Consider the following 17,056-nt stretch of genomic DNA (forward strand, 5'->3'; position numbering starts at 1 on the left):
CTACAATATTTATTCTCCACTGCAATTGTCTATGCCGCTGCCATCTTCTATTCTTTGGAGCAATTTTCTATTCTTAATTGCAGTTTTCTATTCTCTGCTGCAATTCTCTATACTCTGTCGCAATTCTCTATTCTCTGCTGCCGTTTTCTATTATCTGCTTCAATTTTCCATTATCCGTTGCAATTTTCTATTTTCCCTGCAATTTTCTGCTCAAAAGATTAACTTTTAGGCTATGTTTTTATATTTGAAAATTATTTTTGTTCTTGTGGCACATTTTTGCTACAGCAGAAAAAGTGCCGTTACGGAAATGCACACAATACAAGAAGCTAAATACTGGCTCTAAATGCAGCCTACAACTTTATTCTCTTTCAAGATGCACTCTTCGCTTTTGCAGTGAATGACATTGACAAATATCTCATCTCTCATCATGTCCTCATTTATCCTAGAGGCAATAGACTTTATAAAACAATTCAAATGTGCTTTGAACAGTTAATTAGAGGAAGTTGTTTGTATGCAATATCAGTATAGAGACACAAACAAGGACTATATATAGTGGGGTTAGTACAAGGAAGGAACTACCTGCAATAGCTGCCAGGTGTCATATTTTGAGATGTGTTTAATATATAGAATGCAGAAATTGTCAAATGTCTATAGGGCAGCTATTGCAGATAGGATCTTCCTTGCAATATCCCTCACTGAGATCCCCAAATATCACACTAAGTCAAGACAAAGTCCTTTAGCCCCCATATGCTATTACATTCAAAAGTTGACCTTTGAATGAGTTGAGTACAAAAACTCATATTCCTTAACTCGAGGTCATATATGAAGGTATGGTTTTTGAATGGCGATTAATGAACTGTGCCATCTGAATTAGGACTGTTTTGGTCAAAGACATGGTATAAATTCCTTGTCATCCTTGTTGTTGGAAAAAAAATCATTAATTAAGTATAGTAGCTTGTGTCTTCACATGCAATGTGCCATTCTAGTTTAAATCCATGCATCCCCAATATATGGAAGACATGATCTAAATCTCCCACACAGGGATTTCAAATGAAGCCACCCATTTAGGTAACCTCATTTGAAATTCACACTCCCTGTGGGGAAGATTAAGGGCAAATCTTCCATAGGGGGTATGAATTGAAACTGGAACAGCCCAACACAATCCAATTCTAGGAAAGAAATTGTGATTTTAGAGGACGTAATTAAGGGCTAATACATCTGATACAACCTTGGTGGGAAAACTAAAGCTTTGTACTGTTTTCAAGATGATTGCATGTACAGTCATTGACTTCCATCAGCTACACTTCCTTTCATCCTTGCTTCTCATAGAAGATATCTTACACTTCCCACAATGCATTTCTTCCATTTCAATTTTTTGTACTGATTTTCTATCTGGTGCAACATGGGTCGATAGTGACAAAAAGTACCTTAATGAACAGAGCACATCAAGATCTTGTAAATTATGTTTATTTCTTGACTATTGACCCATGTTTAGCCAGTCTATTCTCATCATGAAAGCAAAGGGAGCCTGCACAAAGTAATAGAAGGTCATTTGCTGTAATGAGGCGATGCATCATGTTGCAAAGTATTCTGGGAAGGGTAAGATATCTTTCATCCTTACTCCTCACAACCTCAAGGGCAATACACTTCATACTACAATCTTGAGATTGACCAGAATCCGGAGGGGAGTGCGAGGTATATGATCATATTTCTATTTTTCTTTGTATGTAACAATCCGGTTCAACTACCTGTGCTATCGATTTGAGCGCTACATCTTTTTGTGAAACAACCTTGAGGTTGATACAATGCTATCAGTTGAATGCATGGAGGTTGTAAGTGTATCACAAGAAACCTATTATATAACCCGGAGATCAAAGATATCTACGTACTTTATACTGATTACATGATTTTGAAAAAGTTCCTGAATGTTGGCAGACTTACTATAATTTGCCTAATGTTGTATGTATGTGGGTATGTGTGTAAAAGGCTCTATCAGTTTTGATCTCAACATCGCCAAATTCACACTGGAGATCGAAAAAAATATGAGGAAAAAAATTTCAAAGTCAACAACATTAGTAAATGTTTGGGTGTCTGTATCTCAGTTTAACAAAAGCCACCTTCAGCCTGATTAGATCAGATGATTCAGATCACATTCACAAATGGGACATTCCAGTTGAAATCCATACACCCCCTTTGAAAGACATGACCTTAATCTTCATACAGGGAGTGTAAATTTCATATGAGATGACCTAAATAGGTGACACAATTTAAAATCTATACCCCTGTATGGAAGATTTAGATCATGTTTTCCAGTGGGTATATGGATTTCAACTGTAATAGTCCAAAATTGCCCTTGGATGCTGCTAATGTTGGATGCTACTACTAATGCATTTGACCAAGATATCATACATTTGCCTTATATATACATTCATAAGGTGATTTTTTAAGAGAAAAAAACACCCTGGGATAAAAGTCCCAGGATAAATAAACACCTTAATGGAAATAATACATAGCAAAAGACAAGAGACTCAAACTACCTTTTGTAAAGAAAATGATGTTTTTGGAAATCACATGAAATAAATTGTAAGTTGCTATCTACTACTGATAGCACTGTAATTCATTTGGTCTATGTCTGTGATTATCATGGGTCTGTGTTGGGGTATTTGTGTGGAGGGTGGGGCTTTGCATATGCATGTTTTCATAATGTATATTCCTTTACTGCTGTTAGCACTGTTGACTCATTTGCTGTCTACTGCTGATAGGATTGTAATTTGTTTGCTATGTGCTGTTGACATCACTATAATTCATTTGATATCTATTGCTAATGGCATTACATCTCAGAACCCCCCAAAAAACTCTTCTCATTCTTCTGGATAATTTCTGATTTTTGCAAAAACAGAGTATATTTACCTTTGACTGTAGCTGTTCTGGTGCAGTTGTAGAGAATTGCAAGCTCCCCAAATACTTTGCCATGAGTCATTGTGGTCAAGAATTTGCCTTCTTTGGTCACCTCCACTTTACCCTCTGTAATGAAAAAAAAAAAAAAAAGAAAAATATGCATGTGAGTAATTGGAACATCATAACTATCTTTAGATACGATAAATATAAACAATGGGATGGCACATTCACAGAAGGAAAGGGAGAAAAGTAGCAGAGACATACAATTAGATGAAAAGTAAACAAAATTTTAACATGGGGAAGAGTTGAAATTAAAGAGGGCTTCTGAAAGTTGTGATGTTGTTCAGGTTACAAATATTATGGGTAGTTCATTCCAAAGGTATAGAGCAACAATAGGCCCAATCAGCAGCCAACTTCTTGGGATGTGGGAAATCAAAAATAACAGCGGAAGTAGGATGAGAAAACTACCTACAGAAGTTCATTTTCTTACTTCTATAAATAGATAATTATTGGAGGATGTTTACAAAAAAGCGACGTCAAATTAAACCATAATGATATTGTTCAAGCTGAACACAATATCTAATTATTAACAATAGCACATCAAGAAGGCAGGAAAAATTGAAGAAAAAACACAAAATAATTAAGCAGATGTGGAAGCACAAGCTAATTAAAATTAAAAATTATTATTTATATTTCAAATTAAAACATGTGTTTATTAACAATGGTAAATATGCACAGATTTATACCAATGAGGGGAATAGACAAGGGGCTTAAATTTCCCCTAAAACTGACATAGTTACTTAGATCATGATTTACTCCAATCACCAACCACTCCCTCCCCATGACTGCTATTTGACAGAAGGAAAGGGGGTATATTTGCTAGGCTCAGTGCTAAGATGGGGTAACCACATACATGGCTTAAAGAACACTGGAGTGATTTTTGGGAGTGATTCCCCCCTGTATTTTCTAAATAGCCCCCATAAAAACATCAATTCGTTAAGTCCTGATTGGTAATAGCAGCACTTAACCCCCTGAGCACTACCTGTCGGTCTAACATTGCCTCTGGTTGGTCAATTGAATACATGAATACAAAAGCCACCTAAGTCCATGCGAAGTTATTTTGAGAGAAAAACCCGTGTATCATTTTAATTCCTTCAGTTAGATTTACCTGGTCAATATGGTAAGTTTTACGTGCAAATGAGTGGATTAACCTGTATGACGATTAGCATTTCAGGGACTTCGTGGGGTTCATTTTAAATTTTGGACTTAGGTGGTTTTTTGAATCATATACAAAGACAACAATGTTAGAATGAGATTACCACTAGTGAGATAATACAAAATAAAGCGCACAGGTATGTATAATGTTGATAAGCATTCTGCCATGTAATATAAACCACACACTTTCCTTTATTAAACCCATTTTTTGTTCAAAAGCAATGAATGAGTTACAAGTGGACTTTTATACATACTGGATTTCAATCAATGTGTTACAAGACTCAAATCATGGAATTGGGTGATTCTTTCATACATGCTATTTTTCACATGCCCAATAGACACAGAGGATGAATTTGAGTTGTTCTTTCATGCATATGACAGGCCTATATATAGCAACAATTTCCCATGCTTAACTCAATTTGGCCAAAGTATGGACTTAGGTGGCTTTTGTATTCATATATTCAATTACATGATATCTTCACTTTAATCACCAATCAGAATGGAGCTTTGCCAATAATTCACCCCAATTTTTTTGTGTGGTGAAATTATTCTAACAATGTTGCTGATTGGGCCAATGATAATGAAAACTTCTTTTTGGCCAATCGGCAGGTAGTTCTCATGGGGTTAATCAGTGCTAGTATCCACAAAAATCCCAGACCGCTGTTTTACTTTCAAATTCATACTGACTGACCTGGATGCCTTTCATTACCACATCATATAATGATATGGCGACTTCTTGTCCTGATTACAGTAATAGATGCCATATTCAATACTTTCTAATTCAAAGAGTTATCTACTCCATCAATGTGTTCCACTGACCTCAACATATCACTCCACAAACGTATAAAATGGTCTGATATATCTGGACTAAGATATGCAGAAAGGGGACAAGAACACGATTATAGAAGACCTCGTATACCCATTGGTAGTCTGGTGGCAAACTGCGATATTGGTTTTTTCCAAGTTAATCAGGCTATGCATAAATTGGAGAAATCAGTCTTATGATTAGGCCTTGTGGCAGTGCCACAGACTTGTTTGCTCCCAAATGTGTGCGTTATGCGCCGATAATAAAATATCATTGAAAATTTCAGTATTTAGGGAAAAATATTACACAGTTCCATATTCTTGCTACCTCCCAAAATTTGTCCTGTTGTAATGCAATGCCGAACTTTATGGGTTGGTTTTAAAAGGATTGTAACATGAGATTTGGGCAAATTTTAACCAAAACTTTGTTAACGTTTGCCCAAATAATTGGAACTGTTGACTAGGTCCAGTTACAGTTGCCAAGGTATGAAAATCATGAAAGAGAAAGCAAATTGTCCACTGATTTATCCCTTGTTATATGTCAATAATTACAGTAACAAATCTCTCATTTGGTGGATTAAATCCAGTACACACAGATCCTCCCAATGCCCCAGTTTCTTCAATTTAATCTTGCAGTTGTTCATCATCAACTGCCCCTTCATTGCATAAACAACCAAACAGATGCCATATATAGTTCACTCAGAATATATAGGCATGACCACACTGAGGGCTTTTTTGCTTAAGCAACACAATTCTCAAGCATTAACTTGGGGAAATATGCTGTGTGAATTGTCTTGAAGATTATGATCCCTAAGTTTGTCCCAAAATGTATCCCCAAGAAATTGAAGAAGGGATTTTGTGATTTCCCAAGTACTCAGAATACATAGACTTGACCACACAGAGGGCTTTTTGCTAAGCAACACAATTCTCAAGCATAAACCTGGGGAAATCAGCCGTGTGAATTATCTTGAGGATTCCAATCCCTAAGCTTGTCCCCAAATTTATCCCCAAGAAATTTAGGGGATTTTGCGATTTCTGGAGTGATCTTCAAGTGCTACTGCCAACAAACCATTTTGCGATCATCTCAAGTGCTGACTTAATCTATGACCTTGGTTTAGTTATATCTAATGGGCCCATTCAGCATGCCATTAGAAAGGTTACAATAAACTTCTGGTTGTAATTCCAAAGCTGCCGTCACCAGTGGCGGTGCTAAGGGGGAGGGGGGCAAGGGGAGCATTTTGTTTTCCTTGCCTCCTGTTTGCCCCCCCCATACTTTTGAGGCAAAAAAATCACATTTCCATTTTTTGTAGCAATTTTGTGCAAAATTGGTTGATTTTCCCCATAAAATTCACTTTGACCCCAATGCCCCCCCCCCCCAAAAAAAATTCACTGGCCATCACCAGGCATCACAAAACTCAAGGATTCCAGTTTACAATGGAATCGTGTGAACACAACCAAGTCGGGGATTGTACTTAGGAATTGCTATTTGCAATTCTTGAGTACACCAATCTTTGACATTACTATAACCGTATGAACCCGCCTTATGTCAAGTACACCCATTCACCAGTAGACACAGTTTTCCTTCAGCCATCCTTATAATAAGACATGATCTTATCTAATCAGACCAAAGTCGACAATGATGAAATTAAAATATCGGTAAAAATAAGAAGCAAAAACAATACAATAACATAAGAATATGGACATATAAAAAGTTCATTACTTCATAACCAAGTATGTAGGGACTTTACAGATTTCATCATCAGTTAACTTAGCAACTGAGCAAGTTTGTAATGGTAAACACTCAATTTGTCAAAATTCCCAACTTTGGTCCGAGTGGATCAAATTACATCTCATATTATACAAGCGGAGTAATTAATCCCTAGAAATCCACACCACTTTTCCTATATACCAACTTAGGAAACTCAATCCAGACTTAAACAGCTCTTGTACGGTGGCAATGGGTGAATCAGTTGGGAATAATTCCGATCCGATTACCACTTTCTCATTATCTGTGCTCAAAACTAATAGGTTTTGCTTACAGATATGTTAGCAAGTCAGTGGCTGACTCTTTGATCCGTCACAAAATGGAGGGGTTAGTACAAGGAGGACCTGTCTGAAATAGCTGCCATATTCTCTCTTAAAGCCATATTAGTATTTCTTTTCCATTAAATGTTAGCTTTTACTGTCAGATATGTCCCCTTTAATTTTGAGCCGAACAACTGAGGTAAAGCAAAGAAAATTGGAATTTACTACCAGCGCCGATGAGTGTTACTCCATCGGTTGTGCTACAGTACGGTCCTTGATGTGTGTGTATGACTGTCCCCTACGCCATGTATGTACTGTGTTATGAACATTGCATAAGCGTTAGACTAATATTTCCATCGTAATAATAAACCATCTTGTTCAGAGGGGCTATTTACTGAAAGTCTTTTGATCTTTGAAAGGTATCTTATTAAGTACATTACTACAGTACATTACAATTGTGTAAAAAAACAGAATTTCAAAAAATAGTGAGGGCGTGCTTCTCAGCAAATGTTACAATATTTCTTGAATGTAAAAGAGTGAGAAGAGTAAACATCACCCCAAAGAGAGCAAAATCACTCCTAACAAGTGAAAACTAGTCCTAAAAGGTTTGTGAATACTCACAATCATCTGGGAATTGTAAATCGAGAGAATGAACTCGATCTTGTCTACCAGACTGAGGAACAACCAACCCAGCTGAAGGTCAGTAGTACTAATCGCAATGATGGTAGCTCCAAGACCAAGGTATGTGTAAAATCTGGCAAACAATATTGAATTTTATACATTCGTTTACTCCTAAAAGAGTAAAAACCACTCATTCAAGGAACGATATAAGCGATATATTGTACAAGATCTACAAACATGGCACCTGGCAGCTATTGCAGACAGGGGCCCTCTTGCAATAAAATCCTCAAAATTGGAGTAGTGACGCGTGTCTGTTTTTGTACTTCTTGACCTCTCATGAAAGCAATTGAAAATTGGCAATCAGAGTAATGAAGATCCTTTGGTATTGAAAATGTTTGATTCCTTTGGGATTGGTGATGCAATTTAAAAATACCGGTATCAAGGGTAGCGATAATTGCATAGCATGTAGATATGGAGCTTGTGTTTGCTTTGCATAAACGCTTTCACTCATTTCCCTGGCAGTGTGATTCAAATGTCTTTGAAATTGTCGTGACACTAACCAATTATGATGTTACATATTCAATATCATTATATAGACAGTCATCATGCCTCTTCAAATTAAAATAACCAAGTTTTATTTTTACAAATCAAGTAATTAATTAGACCTGCTTTAATCATTTTTTTAATTATGCTTTCCTGCCTTCTTAATTGCCTCCTATAATCATAGAATATGAAAAAAACTAAGTCCTGTTGGATTACACAAAAAGTTTTATTGCTTTTGCTCAGCCCCTACTCAACTCAAAAATTGATAACCATACACGTTAACAAATATTGTGGAAAAGGGCAGTAACATAGACTGCTAAATTGTCAAAATAGGAGGTACTTATGTTTCCAATATCCGTGAAATTCTGATAAATGGGCTACTTCGAGAAAATCCAGTTAAAGCCATAATGTACGATCTTATAATATGAAATTGGTTCATTTTTTTCAAACCTGATTTTTTTGTATATTTGTAATGTTTACACATGTCCTAACTTGCACCTAAATGGAATCGGCCAAATTTGTTGTCTTTGTAGGTCAACAGAGCAAAGTTCGACATATTATCATAATTTAAAAATTAATGATAATTATGTCCTCCCATAGAACTGCATGTTTAATGGCCAAAATAACCAGTGGTGTTTCTTTCACTTTACCTTGTTATTTCAACTTAAAATGGACAGCAACCCTTCCCGGCAGTTATTTCTAATATTATTTAAACATTTTGAATAAAGAATAACAAAATTAAAATTTGACGGAAGTGTTACATATCCGATAGTTTAGAAAAAAAAATTTGGGCAAAACCTTTAGTCACCCGCCGGTAGTGTCGGTAATGGCGGTATCAGGAATCTGGAGGAAAAGTGAATTTCAGGAGGGCAAAATCAAAAAATTTTGTGCAAATTTTTTCGTAATTTGGGGTTTTTAAGGCTAAACGTGTGGGGGGGGGGGAGGAAAGAAAAATATTTGTGGGCATTCCAGCTCCATGAAGGAAATTTTTGAATTTTGAAAGAAAATTTGCCGCTTGTTGTCTACAGTCAACATCCGCATGCATGGAGACAGTTATGGAACAAAGTCCAGACAGATGAAGCATGTTTGACATCCCATAGTAGCTCATAGTGAGTGTCACTGACTCCAGGTATTCAAGATGAGATTGAACAAATTCAACATTTTCTTTAGTTACGTGATTGCAATTATGTAGTTACATCTTGGAAAGAATATAACAATATTAAAGGAGTATTTCATGATCCTAGCATCCACTTTTTATGACATTTTTCAGTAGATATCCACGCAAAAAAGCTTATTCCCAACATTTCAGTTGATTCTGATTTTGTGTTTGCGAGTTATGCATGATTATGTGTATTACACTGCTCCATAGGCCACTGTTGTCATTTCTTTCTTATACACCAGAATGTAATTCAAATTTGACAATATTTTTGCTACACAAATTAATCAGCAAGAAATTCTTTGCAAATAAACATTATGTAGCCAGAGGATTCCTGTGGAGCTCTGTGGTATAAAAACTTTTTTTGAGAAAAATGGGGGATGAGGCTGTGGATCACAAAATGCCCTTTTCAGTCGGAGGGCCATCATGCGCGTTTTCCGTTAAAGGTCAAATTATTAACGGACGCGACCTTGGCAAGAATGACCGTCGCACTCTTGGGTATGCTTTTTTACTTTTCCTTGGAAAATTTCGATTTGAAATGTATCGTATTATGTGTAGTCAATCATCTTGGGCAATTAACAAATAAGATTTATTAGAAAATATCTTCACAATTCTCTACTTGATTTCCATTTTGTCTACTTTTGTCGTTAGAATTAAGTGATTTTTATGCGTTTGCTTTACCTTCAAATTAATTTTCGTTGCTAAGGATTTCTAACCCGGATATTTTCTGTCTTAACGCTTTAATCATTCTAATTTTTAGCCAGACAAGTAATTTCAACCTTTATCTATCGATTAGTCTTTGTCCCAAATTTTGAACTTAAAATTCTAAATTGTTATAATAGTTTAAATTGGTTACCCTAATTAGGCCCATCGACGAAAATTAAGTAAACAACTTCATAACAATACCGCATGACTTGACACCATGAGCGAGTACACGCAGCGTGACTTTGTTGCGTCAAGCGAGCCATTCATCTCCGTTCAGTGAAATACGCGCGCGCAGTTTAACACTGCTCGCATGAACCTTCTCAATGCTGTTGTCGAATGGCCTACTGTTTACTGGTATTTTTCCGTCTTGAAAAATACCCTTTTCATCCTGGCAGGTTTTTGTCTTAACCAACCAAAAATCTTGATTTTTTAATATGAGGATAATAAGCCATGTTTCTAATCATATGCAAATTCCTGATTTATGAACTCGCACCATTTTTAAAATAACGCAGTTTTCTTACTCTTTTATCTCAATTCATGACAAAAATTTGTGTTTATGTGCCCATATCATATTCCTTGCAAAGTTACGGTATTGTTTGTGAACATATATGGAATGTTGAAAGCCTTTCTTGTAGTTATAATATAAAATATATAGCTATTAGGAGTTGTAGAGAGAAATTTGGAAGCTTTTAAAACTGCAACCCAAACCAAGCAAATTTAAATTTTCGTTGTGTGCGTATTCATAGCGTACAGTTTAATAATAGCGCGTCAAAGTTGAATGGCCCTCCAACTGTTTTACTCAACAAACACAGAATATCTTTTAAAATGTTTGAAGAATATTTTTCCAAAAGTTGTAAAACATTATCATTACTTATTAAGGCAGGTTGGGGGAGGGGGGCAGTCATGACCCAGAGGTGTTTTGGATCATTTTGCAAAAAATCTGCAGTGACAAATATACCATGTTGTAGTTGAGATTATGCTCTTCCATCTTCCATGGATATGATAGCCCACATGCTAGCATATTCAAAGAAGGCAGAAAACAAGAAGGGAGACAATTTTACAACATATGCCCATTTTAACTTAAACAGTCAATATTATTCCCCCCCCCCAGACTTTGTCTCCCAACAGCAAGTGGGGCCGGTAGCTGGGGAGGCCATGGCAGTGCCACTTTTTGAGTAATCTGTTATATTTTTCTTTATCTTTCTTCTAATTTTGGCATATATTTATTATTTTGGCTGCCCCACATTTGTGATGGCCACCCTACACTTTTCAACCTTGTTACGGCCCTGCCCAATACGGTCACAAAACACATCTGTTAAATCCTGCCCTTCCGCCTCAAAAAAATAAATAAATACAAATGTCTCGCCATATGCATCCCTTTTCAATAGAATTTGTGATTTATTACGGTTATCTGCAGTAATCAATACAACGATGGCAAATGTGTTTTGGGTCACGTATGCTACGAGGTAAACATGACGTGAATTTTCCTTGTCACCCAAATCAATACATAATTGAGCTATTTTTCAGAGGATTTATTTCACAGCCAGCGTTCACCTTTTGATATTTCCAGACACAAATACATCTCTTTATAATGTCTGATAAAAGAGATGTGAAAAAAAAGATAAAAAGACAGAATGATGGTGTGAACAGAAAATTTGAAATACTAACCGGGAAAAAGCCTGAAAATATGAATTTCTTTTGTGCAGGGATTAAGGAAGATGAATAAAACTCCTGAAGTCAGGATTACTCCTGAAAACTTACATCCCTGAGAAAGACTGAGCCAGAGAAAAAAAAGAGTTGGATAACGAGAACTAGAGTAAGAGAGAGATAGGCAGTTAGATAGACATACATACATACAAACATCCAGAGAGAGAGAGAGAGAGAGAGCTCTTTTGAATCCATAATACAGTGCAAAACAGTGTTTAGAAATTAAACACTTTTCTACACACAATTTTGCCTTCACGTTGTAAACAAGTTTAGAAGCTAAACATCATGTGTCAAATTTCTGAACATTGGTCGGTGATGGTGTTCAATTTCTCAATATCTGATATCCATATTATAAACACATCGTTTCTAAACACATTCTTGCCTTCACTTTCTTAACACTGTTTTTGCAGTGTAGTGGGGCGGGACATACTTGGTGCTTTTCACTGTATTAGAGGGGCCATATTTACAAAGTGGGGACATCGCAAATTGCTAGGTCCCCACAATTCGGCGCTGATTTGGTAAAATGATCTAACTTGAAATTAAAATCACTGTTTCGAGAAAAGGAGCTTGAAAGTTTGAACACTTGACGTTTTTCTGTTTGAATAAAATAAATTATTAAACAGATCTAATGTCTTAGAAAATATAAAAATGTCATCATTTGGTGACATGGTGGTGATTTTAGGATGTCACCAATGGAACAAGCGCCCTCACATTACCCATGATATGGATTTATCTCAAAATATCCGAATTTCAAGTTAGATCGTTTTACCAAATCAGGGCCGAATTGCGGTATGTCAGAAAATGAGAAAACTCTGTTTTTAAGAGTGGGGACTATAGGTAGGGGTCCCCATGTATCTCATCGCTTTACATGCAAAGAGCGAGAGAGAGAGAGAGGGGTTGTGGAGATAGGGGTTTGGTGATAGGAGAGTTTTTAAAAAGTGGGGACCCAAAAAATGACCCCATAAAGTAGATCAAAGTACTATTCCCCATTTTGTTTAAGAGTATTTCTCTCAACTTCTTAAGGAAGCATATATCGGGGTGAGAGAGGGGGTATGTCAAATAGAAATAGGCTCTATTGACTATTGGCATCAAAAAATGATAGGACATTTATGGTTAACACATTCTGGGGACCCGAATTTTAGTCTTTACTGTTTGTTGATGTGGGGAGGATGAAAGGGAGATAAAAAAGGAGGAGAGAGAGAGAGAGCAAAAGAAAGAGGGAGGAAGAGGAAGAGAGCAAGAGAGAGTGAGACAGAAGTAGATATATATGAGAGGATTTTATTCTCTATAAGCCTCTCATGTACACCACATTTTTCTGCTTTTTGGTGAAATTTAATCATTGAAATTTTGAATATAATACCCTTACAAAAACAGATCCTAAATATATGCATGCAATTTATTTAATGTCATTAACCTAAATACTGGATCTCATTTTTGTGCTTCTTATCGCATCTTTTACCTGTTTGCTCAATTAAATTTGCAGTACTGTTTTCTTGCTTTACCATTTTGTTAGTATGATACCATTACACATAAATTGGGGCTGGGTTAGTTGAGCGGATTTTGCAGTCGTACCGTAAGATTAGACGGGTAAAGCTCTCAGCTTACACGCCTTACCGTCTCATGCAAGAAATCTGATGCAAAAAACATGACCGTTTAGTATGCTCAACCAAACAATGTCGCAACAAACATTATTTCTGAATCCTTTAACAAGTCAAACATAACGTAAATGAAAGAAAATAAGAAATGTTCGGAAAAACTAGGTCGGTCACATGATCAACACCATCTGCACCGTGGATGGACCATCATCTCAACTTGACTCCTTGCATCAGCTGTTCCACCAGCTGCCTTTTTCTCAATCAGGCCAAACAAATACAACAGAACCAAATACACATCGGAACTATAGATATTAGGATTTTGTTATATAAGTCCATAAGCTTACAGTTTGGGCATCGGTTGACATATGGATAAACAATGGATCAGACAGAGAACATTTGCAGTTTTGCATATCGAGTGAACCATTTCTTTTGGTTAATCCTCCTGCATGAAGATGAATTACAGTTGGGGGGAGGTACTCCAGTCTGGTTTAGGTAGGCATGTACTGTTGATAATTTCAAAGTGGACACCAAATTTGGACCCATTGCTATAGCAAAAACCAAAATACACCCAAATTCAACACAAATAGCAACTTTTCCCCCTACTGTTGACACATTTCTGGAAATATTAACCAAATTTTGACCCATCCATATACAAAAATTGGCCTAGAATAAGAGGGCCATTGACATTCCAAATGGCCGAAAATGTGACCCATGATTGCAGCACATCACCGTATGGTCATTTGTACCGAGTATCCCATAATTTTCTGATTGATAAAAATGCATTATGGTACTACTGCTGCAACTTACATCAGTGCCACTGGTGGTCATGCTTGCCTGAGTGTATGAGAGGGATGTGCCACCTCAGAAGTTTTTTAATTCAAAATTAAGCCCAAGCCATTTGGTGCACCATTTTACCTGATGTGGGTTTAATACACTATTTATAGGCGACTTGTGTTTAATGTTCGAAAAAGCGTGAGAAACTGCGCCAGATTTAGTGAAGATAAGTGAGATTTTGATGGCTTTGCAGAAAGCTGGAGACAGAAGCAAAATATGTTAATATGTTAAGATCATGGCAAAATGTTTAAGGATTAAACCGCCCTTGTTTTGATTCCCTGACTGTTACCATGGTTACCCCTAACTGAAGCATAACTATAGGTAAACAATGATGTACATACAATAAATGACAAATCACAATCTGTTCTTAGTATCCAAAATTCAGGAAATTTCTTTTGATCCATCACTTTGGCCAAGTCCACCGCTCATCTAGCTTTAATATAAAGTACATCCTTGTTGACATGTCATTGACATCAATATATACATGGTTGCACTGGGCAGGCAGGCAATAGTCATGTAATACAGTACAACAAGATCGGTCATGTTCAAATCAAAACCTGTATCATGTTGTATAAACCAATAAACAACAGTGTCTGCGATATATTGGTTCTCCTTTAATAATGCAAGGTGCTTTTTTATTGAAGTAGAAAGAGCCAGAGAGGAGGAGAAAGATTATTCTGAGTGAAAATGCAGTTATGTGCAACGTAAGGAAATAGGCTCAGCAGATACTGTATTGGGCTATTCCAGTTGCTATCCATACACCCCCTATGGAACACATGACCTTATTATTCCACAGATGTAATACTGTACAACAAGATCGATCATGTTGAAATCTAAACCTGTATTTCCAGTTGAACTCCATAACCCCCCATCCCCACCCTTGTAGGGTTTGTGGTTCTCGAGTTATGATATAAAGAATGTTGAGACAAAAACATCATCATAAAATGACACATATCTCAAGAACCATATACCGTAATTTGTCATATAGTCTACCAAGTTTACCAAGTTGCCCACATGGTCGATAATAGCGTCAATAATTGGCGAAAATCTGGATTGGAAACCCAGAAGTGAACCAGAAGACAGTGTTTCTAGTTCATAGTTCGTCATTTTAGCGTGAGTTTTAAGTTTACCTAATGATTTTAACTGGAATATTGTTCTAAAATTGACCTTGAATAAACGCCCCCCCTTGGGAAAATGTAGTGACGAAATACGGTATGTTAAGCAATTTTTTGAAAGTGCCTGTTTTGCATTGCGTACCTATTCAAATCTTCAAGGTATAACTTTTCATTAATCCCCTTATCTAGACAATGAAAATTGATTATTTGGAGTTGAATGACCATGACTACTCAAAACGCCTTAATTGCACACATTTCATGATTTGTTTTTCATTTTCCTAAAAACAATTTTTTCCTTGTAAATCCAAATAACTGCCTGGGAACATCACATAGAGACTTTGTAAGTCTGCTTTCCACTGGGAGGAATCAATCAGAATCTGATTCTGATAAAAGCCACAGAATTCTCTTTCCTGAGATGATTCTGCAAAAGAGTGACAAATCTAGGGTTCTTAATGGCCACAACTATTATTCTAATAAATTAAATCATTTTTCTTCCGGCATATTTCAACAGGTAATAAATTTGCGCTATGAAAACAAAATTACATTTTGCAATGGAATAATAATATTATTTCATCAACGTTAAAAGCATAATAATGAGAACCTCAAACAACATTACGTAGTATTAAAACTACTAATGCAATGGGCTGGATGTGAAACGCTGTATAGGGTGTCCCAGAAAATCTTGGTCATTTTTGACAAAGATCTAGTTTTACTCTGAAATAGTATATTCCTAATTATCTTAACACATTTACTAAGCTTTGAATCTATTAAAGCTATAATGTTCAATCTTTTAAAATGAAATTGGTTATTTTATTTTTCACAAATGATATTTTGGCATATTTGCATACATTTTATCTGTCTGTGTTTTTTAATGACAAATATATATCATGTTACATAAAGATTACAAACAAAAAACAAAAAAGCGCAGTGATTTATTGTGTGCTACACACAGGCACAACACCTAGATGTTGATCCAGAAGCCTCAGCACACTTTACACTTGTCGCTGCCCACCACAGCCCCACATAATTCCTTTTACCATTCAACAGCAACACAGGGACTTTGCAGCTTAGAAGCGCACACCCTAAACATTCCACAATAGACCATCACAGCCAGGATCAGCTTCCTGAGTTTTGTACGGGTTACAGCGAAACAATTAGCAGTAATTTCCTTGCCCATGCAGGAGAATTTCAAGGTAACTCAATTTTTGCAAAAGAGCATACTATACCCCTACCAGGGTTTGAACTCCCAACCTCTTATACCACTTCAAAATACAAGTACTCATGAAGTACTGTGTGATTACAGAAAGGCATGCTGGGAACCGGTTCAACTGATTTGAAGAAAAATTGACAACATGCTTACATTCTCTCAGGGTTATACTGACAAAATTCAAAAGAATTTCAAACAAAAATGCATCATTTTTGGTGAATAATAAAATGAAATTTGACAGAAATTGTACATTATGGCTTACACTTGTAATATATTGGATCTCTAAAGCAAATTTTACAGAACAAAAGAAATGAATGATCATAATTGCTTTATCAATTTTTATACAAAGAAAATGTCACAGACAATAAAATATAAAACTATACAAATAGAACAAGAGCCATGCAGTGATCAACCTTGAATAATATTTTGTTACAATAAAAAACAAAAGAAATTTACAGAACTAGAGTTTGGCAGACACCTGATTTACAAACACAGTCTGAGAGTCGGTATGAGTTTACTTGCAGTACATGAAATATTCATCACCTGTATCATAATACACATCCTCTCCAAGGATTTCAAGGAGCTCTTGTTTCAAACAATTTAAACAAAGTTCCTATGAATTATGCAAATG

The 17,056-nt window shown here is 36.1% G+C and overlaps 1 protein-coding gene across 1 annotated transcript in view; it reads right to left on the reverse strand.

Moving 5' to 3' along the window:
• LOC140159110 (cGMP-dependent protein kinase 1-like) overlaps window positions 1-17,056 on the reverse strand; it is a 195,901-nt gene that overhangs the window by 69,809 nt on the left and 109,036 nt on the right. Inside the window, exon 3 of the mRNA XM_072182462.1 lies at window positions 2,911-3,024. Within this exon, the coding sequence (XP_072038563.1) occupies window positions 2,911-3,024 (114 nt within the window). The remainder of the gene's footprint in view (window positions 1-2,910; window positions 3,025-17,056) is intronic.

This window comes from Amphiura filiformis, chromosome 8, assembly GCF_039555335.1.
Source record: "Amphiura filiformis chromosome 8, Afil_fr2py, whole genome shotgun sequence".
Classification (NCBI taxonomy): Eukaryota; Metazoa; Echinodermata; class Ophiuroidea; order Amphilepidida; family Amphiuridae; genus Amphiura; species Amphiura filiformis.